This window comes from Thunnus thynnus, chromosome 9, assembly GCF_963924715.1.
Source record: "Thunnus thynnus chromosome 9, fThuThy2.1, whole genome shotgun sequence".
Taxonomy (NCBI): Eukaryota; Metazoa; Chordata; class Actinopteri; order Scombriformes; family Scombridae; genus Thunnus; species Thunnus thynnus.
Genome location: NC_089525.1, coordinates 3,448,861 through 3,462,749, shown reverse-complemented (window position 1 = coordinate 3,462,749; position 13,889 = coordinate 3,448,861). Strand labels below are relative to the sequence as shown.

At 41.1% G+C, this 13,889-nt stretch overlaps 1 protein-coding gene across 2 annotated transcripts; it reads left to right on the top strand.

Annotated features, from left to right (window-relative positions):
- The first annotated feature begins 82 nt into the window (after positions 1–82).
- On the top strand, positions 83–12,737 carry trappc11 (trafficking protein particle complex subunit 11). 2 transcript variants are annotated; one of them, XM_067598545.1, is made up of 30 exons: positions 83–244; positions 1,516–1,744; positions 1,918–2,087; positions 2,604–2,674; positions 3,025–3,139; positions 3,646–3,745; positions 3,924–3,997; positions 4,363–4,459; positions 4,671–4,804; positions 5,194–5,335; positions 5,704–5,797; positions 5,956–6,035; positions 6,438–6,516; positions 7,257–7,311; positions 7,417–7,562; positions 7,805–7,866; positions 8,067–8,199; positions 8,420–8,550; positions 9,004–9,129; positions 9,218–9,411; positions 9,543–9,691; positions 9,828–9,949; positions 10,134–10,253; positions 10,369–10,434; positions 10,789–10,945; positions 11,198–11,309; positions 11,414–11,505; positions 11,607–11,740; positions 12,011–12,178; positions 12,300–12,737. In XM_067598545.1, exons 2-30 carry the CDS (start codon positions 1,538–1,540, stop codon positions 12,342–12,344), a joined length of 3,375 nt encoding a protein of 1,124 aa, XP_067454646.1. In that variant the 5' UTR covers positions 83–244; positions 1,516–1,537; the 3' UTR covers positions 12,345–12,737. The 2 variants fall into 2 exon arrangements, with proteins under 2 accessions (XP_067454646.1, XP_067454647.1); XM_067598546.1 differs by having other exon boundaries at positions 83–386.
- Positions 12,738–13,889: the final 1,152 nt, after the last annotated feature.

The following is a 13,889-nucleotide window of genomic DNA, read 5'->3' as shown; positions in this document are numbered from 1 at the left end:
CTTTATCATTTGCCTTTCTTGTGAAATATCTTTTATGTAGTCAATAGTTTCTGGAGTAGCACTTTAATTTTGAAGACGAACCGGAAGTGCTATTCAAGTTCCGCCGCCGACAGCTAAGTAGCTAGTTTGTTGTTGCTTTAGCAACCGCTGCTAAATTAGCTTTTATTTTCTGTCTCTGTCGAGTTTGACACATCGAGGACTAGCTTTCGGATGGTGACCAGTGCTGAGACTTGGCTGAAACGAAGTAGGCAGCCTTAAACGGACGTTTATTTGCTAGTTAAATTTGCAACCTCGCCCACTAGCTAACTGTTAACCTTAACCGTGGTCTGCTAACAGCTAGCTGCACCTAGCACCGTTACTAGTTCACTTGAAGTGATGCAACTGAGGTGTGTGGTTGTTAAATGAATTCGTGAGTTCACATATTCAAATGCTTTTCTTTAAAAATTATGGGTATATTGTTATGGATGCTAAAATGACAATTGCAGTTTCATTAGTGTTAGCAGAGTTAGGTTATCTCACTTCCGCTTTCGTCTTAACGGCTTCTGTAAGTCAGTCAGTTAGGTAGTTAACTTAGCTCGCAGAGAAACTGTGATATGTCACCCAGTTTTTGGATGTACAGCAGATTTCTATATAAATTGCATATGCCTCTGTGCCAGTAAATGTGTTCAGCCCGGCGGGGTTTAACAGTCGAGCCCAAGGCTGTGCAGTGTAAACAACTGTCTGTCAGTGTGAGCAGCTACTGAGCTCATCTCTGTTAGCAGCAGGTCTCGTGACCTGCCAGCACGGGTGTATAATTTAATATAATATAATGTAATATAATATGATATAATTCATCCATGCCTGCGAGTCGCTGTCAATTAAGCCTGTGTCTGTTTATGTTTGGTGGGTGGACGGGCATTGTCATGTTGTTTCTCCTAAATAATGATTTTATGGGGAAAATTCATTTTGTGGCAGGGAATCGTTTTTAGTCAAATAAAACACAGAGTCGTATTTTGTCTTAAGAATGTAGAAAAAGAAATAGAAGAGAAAGGTCTGCAACTAACGATTATTTTCATTATCATTTAATTTGTCGATTATTTTTTTTGATTAAATGATTAGTTGTTTGGTCCTGAAAATGTCAGAAAACGGTGATAAATGTCAATAACTATTTTCCACAACCCAATATGACATCCTCAAATGTCTTGTTTTGTCCTGACCATCAGTCCACAACCCAAAGATACTCAGTTTACTGTCAGAGAGGAGTGAAGAAACCAGAAAATATTCACATTTGAGAAGCTGGAACCAGAAAATTTTGGAAATTTTCCTCTTGAAAAATGACAATTAATCAGCTATCAAAATAGTTGCTGATTAGTTTAACTGTTGGCAACTAATTGATCAATCGTTGCAGGTCCGGAATTGATCTTAAGTCTTAAAAGATAGATACCTAATATTCTTGATGTACAGAAACAGAATCTGAGAAAATATTTTTCCTCTGAAGGTGTGTTTGCTTCAGTGATATTGCTCTGTCTTGTGCAGGTGTATCCACTGTTGAACCATCATGATGGCAGGTTCCCAGTGGGAGCTTCCTCCAGAGCTATGTTGTCGGCCCATGGCCTTCGTAGCTCTGACTGGTCTGGATGTGGTGTACAACGCTGTGCACCGGGCCATTTGGGATGCCTTCTGTGCCAACCGGAGAGCTGACAGAGTTCCTATCTCTTTCAAAGTGCTCCCAGGAGATCACGAGTACCCCAAATGTCGCACTAAGGTGAGCAGAAGACGGAGAGACCCTAGACCGCAGAGAAGTTCATCAACAAATAAAAACATATGACATGGAATAGAAATTAATGCTGATTACTGCATGTGAAAAACACCAAAACAGTTGTGAAGTCTTCACATTAGTAGCTCTAAACAGTTAATCTCCTTTGTCTGTCCATCTAGCGAACATCCTATGAATGGTACATTCCTAAAGGCATTCTGAAAACAGGATGGATGAACAAACACCTGAACCTGGTACCAGCTCTGGTTGTTCTCTTCTATGAACTGGACTGGGATGACCCACAGTGGAAAGAGAAACAGTCTGAATGTGCCACTAAAGTGGAGATTGTCAGGTATGTGTACGTTTCACTTGTCTCCAGGAATGAAACAGTTTTATTGTCTGACAGTGAGACAGCAGATAGATGTTTCAGGGTTTGTTTTATCAGGCTTGATTAAGTACATTTTACTTAATCTGAAGTGTTTCTATACATGTAAGGTGCAACTTGTCACATGGATTTTAAGAATTTGTTTTTCAGTTTCACAAAAGTTGTAACTGCCATCATCAGTTTCCACTCATTCTGTTCACAAAATAATCTTGTTTATAAATTCTAGGTCATGCAGCTCTGATAGGAAACAGTGGTTGTAGCATAGTAAAAAGTGTTTCTACCATATTCACTAACCTTGTTCAAATACTCTGTGACTCCAGTACTGAAAGTGTTTCTGACAGCTGTCATACTGGAATCATAAACAAGCAAAGACATGAGAACAGACTGTGCTCTATATAGCTGACAGTATCCTGCAGATCAACTCTGGACATCTCTAGCAGAAACAGAACTGCAGTCATCTGTGTTGTGTTTCTTTATTTTTAGGACCAGTCTTCAGGGCAGGAACACCAAGGTGGCTGTGGTTTTAATCCAGAAGAAAACACCTTTACCTCCAGGTAAGGACTTCTACTTATTTACGTTAGGTCATGTGCTTGTATCATAACCCATCCATGTATTTTTCATCTACAGTATATCCAAGTGTCTCTCTCTGATTGGCAGTGGTACAAAATTGTATTGTACATTTAGTAAACAAGGGACTCATGTGTCCTAGAAAATCTAAAAACATTTGAGTAGTTTTGCCAATAATGTAAAAGAAATCCTAGATTAATAAAAAAAAACCTGTAGTGGCTTTAGAACCAGTGGTCTAAAGCCAAACTAGCTTCAGACATTAGGCAGCAACATTACATCTACTGTTAAACACATCCTTAGCAATGTGCTCTGTCTGTGTCAAACACTCTTTGTACAGGGGAGGACCTGGTAGCATCAGAGAGAGCTGCAGCTCTCTGTAACGCCTGTGATCTGTCTGGCAAGAGTCTCTTCGTACTGCCGCACACCGACCACTTAGTGGGCTACATTATAAGGTAGTTAACAACTCATTAACGTCATATACATATATATTTTTGCATAAATGTATTTTTTATTATGTTTTATGAATTGCTAATGGTCCAAATGGTGTCTACCATTTGTCTCTTCAGTTACTCTAATTGAAGTTTGTGTTTAACATGTGAAGAATTTGACAGTGGAATACAGTTCACTGAATTGAATCAATTATTTGTTGTATAGAATGTCAGAAAGTAGTGAAAAATAACAGTTTTAATTTCCCACAGTCCAATGTGATGTCTTCAGATGTCTTGCTTTGTCAGACCAACAGTGCAAGACACACAAAAATCTTCAGTGTGCTATCATATATCACAAAGAAAAGCAACAAATCCTTATATTTAAGAAGCTGGAGCATTTTTGCCTGAAAAATGACTAAAGCAATTAATCAGTTATCAAAATAGTTGCCTATTAATTTTCAGTCCATCAATTAATTGACTAATCCTTGCAGCGCTACATTTGCCACTCTATTCTCCCTGTGATTTTGTAGGTTGGAGAATGCTTTCTATGAACACGCTCAGACGTATTATTACACTGAGATCCGACGAGTCAAATCTCATAAAGAGTTCCTCAACAAGACAACACACCAGGTAGGAAGGTGCACTAGAGCAAAGAAAAAATCTCTGCAAATGAATGCAGTACAACTACAGTTTCTGTGTGTACAGATACATCTGCTTGAGATGAAATGCAAACTTAAGGGTAACCTGATATTCTTCTTCTTCTCCTCCTCCTCATCATCATCTCTTCTCCACCTCCTGATGTTCCCAGCTGCTGTTTGTAAGACACCAGTTTAAAATTGCCTTCTTCAGTGAACTGAAACAGGACACTCAGAATGCTCTCAAGTAAGTCTGAGCCCAGAGATTCACTCTTGATAAATAAGTGTTCAGTGTTTTTCTTCCAGCAGGTTAAAATAAACAAATACTCTAAGATTTATAAGGAAGTAAATTCACCAGAAAATTAGAAAGTAATTTTAAAAAATGGGGACATTGTTTTTGGTCATTAACTAATACCATTATTGTGGAACACAAACAACTGTTCAGTAAAAGCACAACTTCTCTGCCATGAAATTGGACTATTCATTATTATGGCATGAAAAAACTTCAAATGGTGGCTGCTTACCCAAGCATCTCATTTTCAAAGTAGCTGGTGGCACTTGAAGTCTTCAGAGCTGTTTCTCTTACTCTGTGAGTGTATTTTCTGTCTGCAGGTACTACAGGACTGCATACAGTCTGGTCCATGAGCTCAGAGCCCACGAGACCAACATGTTGGAGATTAAAACTATGGCGGGATTCATCAACTATAAGGTCCGTTTCTGTCTGTGAGAAGGTATTTTAAACATTAATAGACGCATCAGTGGAGGAAAGTGAGAGCAGGGGCTGCACTTCATCATTATTGGATTTAGATTTTAGCTTCAAGAGCGATAAATGGAAGTCTTCAGTTACTGATCATTAAAGCAGCTTATCTTTACTCTCTCTCTGCCTCTCTGCCTAAATGTTTCTCTCTCTCTGTCTTTAGATCTGTCGTCTGTGTTTCCAGCATAACACTCCTCTAGATGCTATCGCCCAGTTCAGGAAGCACATTGACCTGTGTAAGAAGAAGATCGGCAGCGCTGAACTGGCCTTTGAGCACGCCGCATGGATGTCTAAACAGTGAGATACACACATTGTATATGAACTGTGGGTTTAGTCAGAACCCCCAGCCCGCCCCCCAGACCTGTCTCTAAAATGACACAATTTACCACAAACACCACACTCTTCTCAGTCATATCAAAACACACAGACACCAGCTTTTAAAGACTATCATGCAATATGGCCCAATGCATCTCTGTCTTTATTTCCACTGACCTATTCCTCTTCTATTTTCACTATTGATTTCCACCCGGAGAGACTTTTTGGGAGACTTTTTGAAGACATTTTGGCCAAAAGCACTTTTAAAAAAAACCAGTTGTCTTCCACAGACTATGTGTTATCACAGTGATCCTGCTCCACTACTCAACACATCTAACACTTGCTGTCTGTTCATCTGTGTGTTCTGTCAGGTTCCAGTCATTTGGCGAGCTGTTCGATGAAGCAATAAAGTTGGGTCTGACAGCCATCCAGACCCAGAACCCTGGTTTCTACTACCAGCAGGCTGCCTGTTACAGCCAGGACAGGAAACAGATGGCACAGCAGCTTTGTCAGGTGATAATACTTCTCTACCAGTAATACCACTGGTGCCACTGTGAATACCACTGCTTCTACCACTTGTACTGCTACAGATAATACTAAGACCTCTACTGATAGTACTGCTACTACCAATATTATAAACACACTCTGGTTGTGTCAGTCAAGACAGGCAGAGTGTAGACACACTACAGCTCTCAGTGTTAGAACAAGTGCTGCCGCTTAGTGTTTACTTTGTATTCAGTCAGTAAATCTTAATACATTTACTTATTTTGTATTTACAACTTTAAACCTGAATAACAGATGCCTCGTTGCTTCCTTACCTCTATCAACTAAATGCTTTTTAATACTTGGTTGTGAGACTGGCTAATGAGTTATCACTCTAGGCTGGAGCGACTTATCCCACCCCCGACCCATTGGACACCCAGAGCGGAGGACTTGACTTCTATGGCCAGAGACCCTGGAGACAAGGACACCAGAGTAGGCACACACACACACAGTTTGTCTAGTTCTTGATTGAGAAGTGTTGCATGCATCATTCTGGCATAGCATCCTTGTCAATTAATGACAGAGAGTCTCTGACATGGTGTTAGAAATGTATGGGTAGCACATTGACTTCTGTATTGTTGTATCTCCAGGTATTGATCCTCCAGATGCAGAGAAAGAGAAGACAGGGATTCTGGCCTTGCAGATTAAAGAGAGAGATGTACCACATTCTGTAAGCACACACACACTCACTGAAAACACAGCTGTGTGTATTATACTTCACTCTTGTGTTGTCTCAGTTGCTTTTATGCAGCAGGTAATAAAGTTAAAGTCACTATGTGTGGAATATTTTATGTAATTACAGCATTTTTTCAAATAATTCTGATGGTTTTTATTTACAAGTAGATGAGACAAACCTTGTGAAAATGTGTGCAGCTTATGAGTGGCAGCAGTGCTACAGTGTGTTTTTTGATACTACCAGCAGGGGGCACCCAAGTTTACACGTTCTGGCTTTAAATATCAATTAATTAGAGATTTCTTAAACCCAGCATTGAAACAAATTGGAAATGTGTGTGTGTGTGTGTGTGTGGGTGTCACACATCATAATACAATTCAATGTTCTCCATCCCAACAGGAGCTGATAATAGCCCTCCTCAGCAATGCTGTCGCCCAGTTTAAGAAGTACAAGTGCCCTCGGATGAAGAGTCACCTCAGTGAGTAACCCTATGCTTTCTGTGTTGTTTTTTTAATAGTGTTAATTTCCTTATCATTGAATACACTACAGTTGGTTGTGTTTGATAATCAATTTCATAATCACGCCAATCTGTTTTCTATCATTACATTCCCTTTGTTGCATGCCAGAAGTTAATTAAACACCTAGACACTTGTGTGGCTTCAGAGTACCATATAGGCCCTGTTGGTTGGAGTTGAAGACTACAGATGAAACAAATCTGTTGGGGTGGAGTTAGAAAGAAGTGAGGTTACCAGACCTCTGTGGCTGCTCCTCATCTCAGTTGGAGGCTAGCAGCTCCAGGCTACATTAGCTGCTACTAACACAACAAACCCTAATCTCCAACAGAACTATCAGGTTTTGGCATAGAAGAAAAATGCATGAAATAAAAGAAATATCTGGTTCTGCTGCAACGATTTTTGATCCATTTAAGAAAGACTGTCCATCAGGGGTCTGACAATATTATAGAAGTGCAATGTTAAATTGATGGAATACTCTTTTAAGTGTGTAACAATTGGCAGGTGCGTTCAAAACGATGTTATGCAATCACTAGCAAAGATGAGCTAATCTAACATTCTTTCCATCATAGAGGAATGTCACACACTCATGTTCATGTAGCTGGCAGCCTTTGATAATTACTTTTTCAAACTGTTTATTTTTCCAACCATCAAGGACCATTTTCTCTTGCATTGATTCACCTTGTCTTCATTCTCTGTCACATAGTGGTGCAGATGGGAGAGGAGTACTATCACGCTAAAGATTACACCAAAGCCCTTAAGTAAGTCAAAACACATACTGGACTTGTAAACAACAGTAATATAATACCTGTCTGTCTTCAAGCTATGTGAGCATATGTGTGTGTGTGTGTGTGTTCTGTTATCAGGCTGTTGGACTATGTGATGTGTGACTACCGCACAGAGAGATGGTGGGGTCTCCTGACAGCCATACTGACCACAGCTCTGCGCTGTGCTTATCTGATGGCCAGTGTTAAAGACTACATCATATACTGCATGGAGCTGCTGGGCAGAGGTAAGCAGCGACATTACAACCAAATACTCAAACATCATTGGTTGATCACTGTCCTTTACCTCTGTTACGATGGATGAATAGCAGAACTGAATCCACAGCTTCAGTCCAGAAATACCAACTTCTCAAACCCATAACCAGCTCAACACTTACTATATGCATGCTTACAAATACAAAACACACTAGGCTTTAATACATGCAGTATACTCTGGAAAAGGTAATAATATTTTTATCTTGTCTTCTAGCTTCAACACTAAAGGAGGAACAGAAGTCCAGGATCGACAAGAATCTCATCAAAGTCCTGATGGTGAGTAGATGGACTCCACCCGGTTGAACCCAACACGTTCAGTAAATCAAACAGCCATTCACTGGATTCTACAACAGTGTTTATGATGTTAATAAAAAAAACTGCAGAACATGAAGTGAGACTATGATTAAGCTGACCGAGTTTATTTTATTATTCTCTTACTTTCTCTCATCCTTTTATTTCTCTCCCTCCTCCATCAGAACGAGGCCCCTGATGCTGAGCCAGAGTGTGATCCCACCTCTGCCACTGCAGCCAAGTCACTGTGGAACGACCGCATGGCTTTATCCGGCTCAAATGAGTTCACTATTGAAGTGCAGGACTACATTCCATTCAGTGAGTAAACACATACTCACACTCTCACCCAAAGGAACCGTTGACATTTAAAATACAACAATGGATGCTCATCTGAACTCTGAAAGAGTGACACAGTTGCTGTAATCATTTCTCCTCTTCATACTGACCATTTAGAGATTCCCCCATATTCCCTTCCCTAATTCTTGTTATAAGAGTATATGAAGGTGTTTCTAACCTTCCTTTCCCTCTCTCACTCCAGTCCAGTGTAAGGCCAAGTTCCAGTCTCCCAGTTTCCATGTAGACCAGCCCATCCAACTCCAGGTGTTCCTGCGAGCCGACTGTCCTCATCCTGTATCACTCAACAAGCTGGCCGTCAGCCTCAGCAACCAGGTACACACACAGACATCCAAAAAGGTCCAAATAGTTCTTCTCTCCACCAGCAGGCGCAGTGACCGGCCAAAGATTTTCACTAGCAGGACGTGCACTATCAGAGAAAAGAACCTTCACAGAACCTTTGGATGCTGCAGAACCTTCGCAGTTCTAATATGATTGGATGTAATGAAAAAAAAAAGCAGAACATCTTTTTCAGCTGGTGTGTTTTCATGTTATGAAGCCAGCAGCTGTATTCTAGCTGTGTGATTCATGAGGGTGTTGATGAAGAATGGGAGAAATAAAGGACAAATGTTATGTAGCAACAGTTTTTAAACACGTGCAAATTAACATAAAAATGAAAACAATAAACAGTAAAATACAGGTCAAGTGTCTTTAACCACTTGGAAAAACTGAAAAGTGAGAAGAATTGGTTTTCTTATAATAACAAAACAATCATATTTGTGTGTGTAGGAGTACAACCAATGGTGTGTGGTGGAGTCATCAAGTCAGGAGAGTATGAGCCTGTTGCCGGGGAAAACCAAATGCTACAACTTCAGCTTTGTAGCGAAAACCGAAGACGTTGGAAAGAAGATAGAGGTGAGGCAAAATCTTTGTGACAGGGAGAGAGAGACAGAGAGAAAGATTGATACTGACTGTGACTGTGTTGATGTGTGTGTCTGTTTAGATGACAGGTATAGAGGTGATGCTGGGCAGTGACAGTGGCCGCTGTGTGTTTCTGAGCTGGAGAGGGGCGGGTGGAGACGCAGCCTCTACCCACGAGGCCTTGCAGGCTAGCAGGTCATCACGTCGCTGGGGGCGGGGCGCCGAGGCACGTCAGGAGCTGGACTGGGACAGCCTGACCATGCAGCACAGTACCATGTAAGACTTGGCTCAGACAATTTCAGTTATAATCCTAGTTGCACTGGAAAAGCAATTACATTATATGTCGTATGTTTCTACAGTATCACTTATTATCCACACAATCAAAATCAAAATTTTGTGTCGTTTAGGATCATCTCCAGAGTGCCAAAGATCTCTGTCCAGCTGAGCCACCAGCCTCCTGCACTCAATAATGAAATGTACTGCATCAGCCTCACCGTCCAATCACAGGAGGAGGGCGTGGCCAAGGATGTTAAACTGACAGCGGGACTCAAACCTGGTACACTGACCCAAGCAAATTATTTTACTTTTCCAAAAATTAGTGTAGAAGGTAGATGTTGCTGTTATTTCATGTGTATGGCATATCATAAGTGTAGAGTATATATTGTTATGTTTGTCCTGATTGCTCTGTTCAGGCCAGGATGCCAATCTCAGCCAGACCACACACGTGACACTTGACGGCTCGAAGGTGTGTGATGACGCTGCTCCTGCTCTGCTCCCTGACATACCTCTAGGAGATCTGAAACCAGGCCAAAAGGTACACACACATTGACACAGACAGTTTTTAAATCAACTTTTCAGATAAACTCATCATGGTAACAGTAACCAGTCTAACAAACCTGTTGCATTTTCTGCATTGTAACACACACCTGTCTACAATTCCAGCTTCCCCACAGTTAAAATGATTAATTCCACTATCCATGCTGTGTGTGTGTCTCTAGCTGGAGAAATGTGTATATGTGAGATGTGTGTCGACTGGACCAAGGGTTTTCCTCTTCCATGTGGCCTACAGCATTGATACAACTGTGGAAGGACGGCAGATCGTCTGCAAATGTCATAAGGTAACACTTATCCAGGTTAAATCTGTGTTATTTCATGTTGTGCACTGCATTTTTACATTTTTAGATGCTGCACACTTCATCCGGTTAACTCCTCTCATGTTCTGTTGTCTTCTAGGATGAAACGGTTACCATAGAGACAGTGGTCCCATTTGAAGTGTCTGTCAAGTTTGTGTCCACCAAGGTGTGTAAGCTGCATGACAAAGCATGTGTATTAACAGTTTTTTGAGACAATTTATGTTAAAAAAAGTTTAAATCTTTTTTTTGCATCTTAGAGCAGGTTGTTGTTTCTGTAGAGAAATCACGCCAGCTACAAGTTTGAAATGATGTTATTTTCACACTGTCAACATTCTTCATCAGTGTCCTTCAGGAGGAAGTGACAGTCTGAAAAAGAGCACATTTAGACTATTGTTTTACAGAGTCAGCCTCCAGACTGTGGTGGTGATGACTGTATAACTGGCATCCCCTCTGGCTTGATGGCTGGAGAGAGTTTTATACAGCGCTTCTATTATCATCATCTGTGTTTGTATGCTTGCAGTTTGAGCCACTGGAGCGGATAGCGGTGGACATCCCCTTCCTGTTGATGACAGACATCCTCTCATCGTCTCCCTGGCCTCTCCTGCTGACCTCCTCTTCTCTGCAGCTGCTCACTATGACCAGCAATACAACACAGCTTCAGTCCCAGATACAGCAAGGTACCTCAATAGTTTGAGTGGAAGAAGTTTTACACAGGTTCTGGGTAAAGTAGGCACCAGTTTTGACAAAGAAGAATGCATGGAATAAAAAAAATGATAAAATAGTTTTTGGACAACAGTGTAGCTCTGTGGTACAGAGGAATAAGATATATCAGGCTTTGATAAACAATAGTTTTGTAAACATATAGAATATAGCTGTGAATAAAAATGAAATGTATATGATAGCTGTATCATTATGTGTGTGTGTGTCAGTGGTTCTGAAGACAGACGAGTGTGCCAGTGAGTGTTTCTGTCTTCGCTGTCCACCACTGACCAACGGCAATAACACTGCGGCTACAGGACAGTACTTGATATCATGGAGGAGGTACATTCACACACACACACACACACACAGACACACACACACACTGGGACTGATGACTGAGTAGAAGAGTGTGAAGCTCTTGACTCTTTACTTCTGTTCTACAGACAGTCCTCCAGTCCTGAGAGTCCTCTCATCCAGACTACGATCACTCTACCTCATGTCATCCTGGAGTCTGTCCCTCTCTACATCCATGCTGGTCAGTATACACACACACATCACACATACTGTGTATATGTGAAAATTGACACCTCTTGGCACATAAGGCCTTGTGGTAATATCTCTAATCTTCTGGTGTAGATTTACCATCGTTTGGGAGAGTCAGAGAGTCTCTTCCAGTTCGTTACCACATAGAGAACAGGACAGCTCTGGTGCAGGAGGTGGAGATGGCTGTTGAACCCTCTGATGCCTTCATGTTCTCTGGACTCAAACAGGTACAACTCTGCTCACTTTAGATAAAGATTTGGCAAATAAAAGATGATGTGGCTGCATTTCCATCAGCCAAGTCAAAGCAAGTAAAAAGGATTTCATACATTAAATCTGTGTCCTGTGGTTGTGCTGGATGTCTTTATTTTATGAATTTGATACTATTGCTGTTTAACTGGCACAAACCTTTATTCACTATGTAAAAACTGAAAACATACATCTAAGTAACGAATGCATGGACAAGAAGATACATTTCTGCTGTGTGTGTGCTCGTGCAGGTGCGTCTCCGTATCCTCCCTGGTTCAGAGCAGCAGATGCTGTATAATTATTACCCGCTGATGGCTGGTTACCAAACACTACCACAGCTCAACATCAGCCTGCCCCGCTGCCCGACCACCAACACACACATTCTGAGACGCTTCCTGCCCCAACGTATCTTTGTCAAGGTAAAACACACACAGTAATACATACACACCACTGAGCAAGCACCTCAACTCAGTCATTATTATCTGAATGTAAAGATATTCAACATTGTTACAAATGATGATTTTTGGTCTTTCTCCTCAGCCTCAGGGCCGACAGTTGGACGACGCCTCCATTGCTGCAGCTTGAGATGAAGACACAAACTGTTAACTGTAAATATGAGAAGAAAGCAACATTGTGTAGGTTGTTCTAGATGTATGATTCCTCACAGATGACAATATTAACACTATTTGTTTCACATTGTTCTGTAAAAACACACCTGAAAAATCTGGAACAAATCTGGAATCTGTTCAACAAACATCTTCTGGATCAGGAGACATTTGATTCCAGTGTTTCTGTTCAGAGTGAGTGTGCTGACTATGTGAGCATGACAGACGACTGGTGAATGAACTGATACACTGATGTTCATTTAACAGGAAAATCATGTATGAATCTGATGTGAAACTGTGTTGAAATTTGGGTAGAGTGTAATACATGAAAACTGAACGTGATGAAAGTTTAATTAAATCTAAGCTATGTAAACTTCCCGTGTCCCATTTGTATGTTATACACAGACTGGTAACAGTGTTTAAGTGCGTTCACACTGAAAATGTGACCCAATATTACCGCTCAATGCATTGCACCACAGAAATGGAGGATCTGCTTAATGCTGGAAAAGTGGAATCAAGGGTAGTTGATAATGAAGCATTTCTGGTGGTAACTCACCAGTACATTTTAATACTTAGAATGTAACTGACATCAGGACTTGTTAGCAGTAGGATTGGGTATTGGGGGCAACTTGTGGGAATATTGACCAACGGCCTGTATAGGTCCATTTCCAGGAGTTTGGACATGTAGCTAAGGTGTGCAAAGGGAAGAGAAGATGTGCTAGATGTGGTGGGGAACATGAATATGGGAAGTGTGGTCACTGGAAGTGTTGTAACTGTGGAGGGAATCACAGTGTTGCTTGTTGGGGCTGTGAAGTGTTGAGAAGAGAAGTGAAAGTACAACAGATTACAGTGAAGGGAAAAGTCTCTAATGCAGAATCAGTTAAGATGGCCGGACAGGAAAAACAGACTCAGGAGCACGGCCACAATAAAGAGCAAATGACAGTGAATGTAGAGCAGGACAATAAAAGGAAGATGTGGGCAGAGAAGAAGAGGTTGGTGACCTTTATAGCAGGAGTGATAAATGCAACAGCTGAGGTTGAGTCTAAAACTGAAAGGATTCAAATAATTGTAAAAGCAGCAGTGCATCATCTTGATATGATAGCTCTGAAATGGGAGGAAGTGAGAGACAATCTCAGTGTACAGACAAGTCAAGAGTCACCATGTATTGGTTGATAACAATTTCAATACTCCAGTGGAATGCAAGGAGTTTGATGGCCAGTGGGCAGGATTTTAAGCAATTTATAGACAGTCGGAGGGAGAAACCTGACATTTTGTGTGTTCAGGGATCATGCCTCAAACCCAACTTAGATTTTGTCTTGTATGGATATGTGGCAATTAGGCAAGAGAAGAAAGATGGGGGAGGAGGGGGCTGTGTCACATTTATTAAACAAGGGACTTCTTATAGAGTACTGGGTATTGGAAAAGAACTGGAGTATATGGTGGTGGGAAGGAAGGAATTAGTGGTTGTGAATTATAACCCTTGCAAGAAAACAGAATTGAACAAGCTTGAAGAAACAGAATGGCA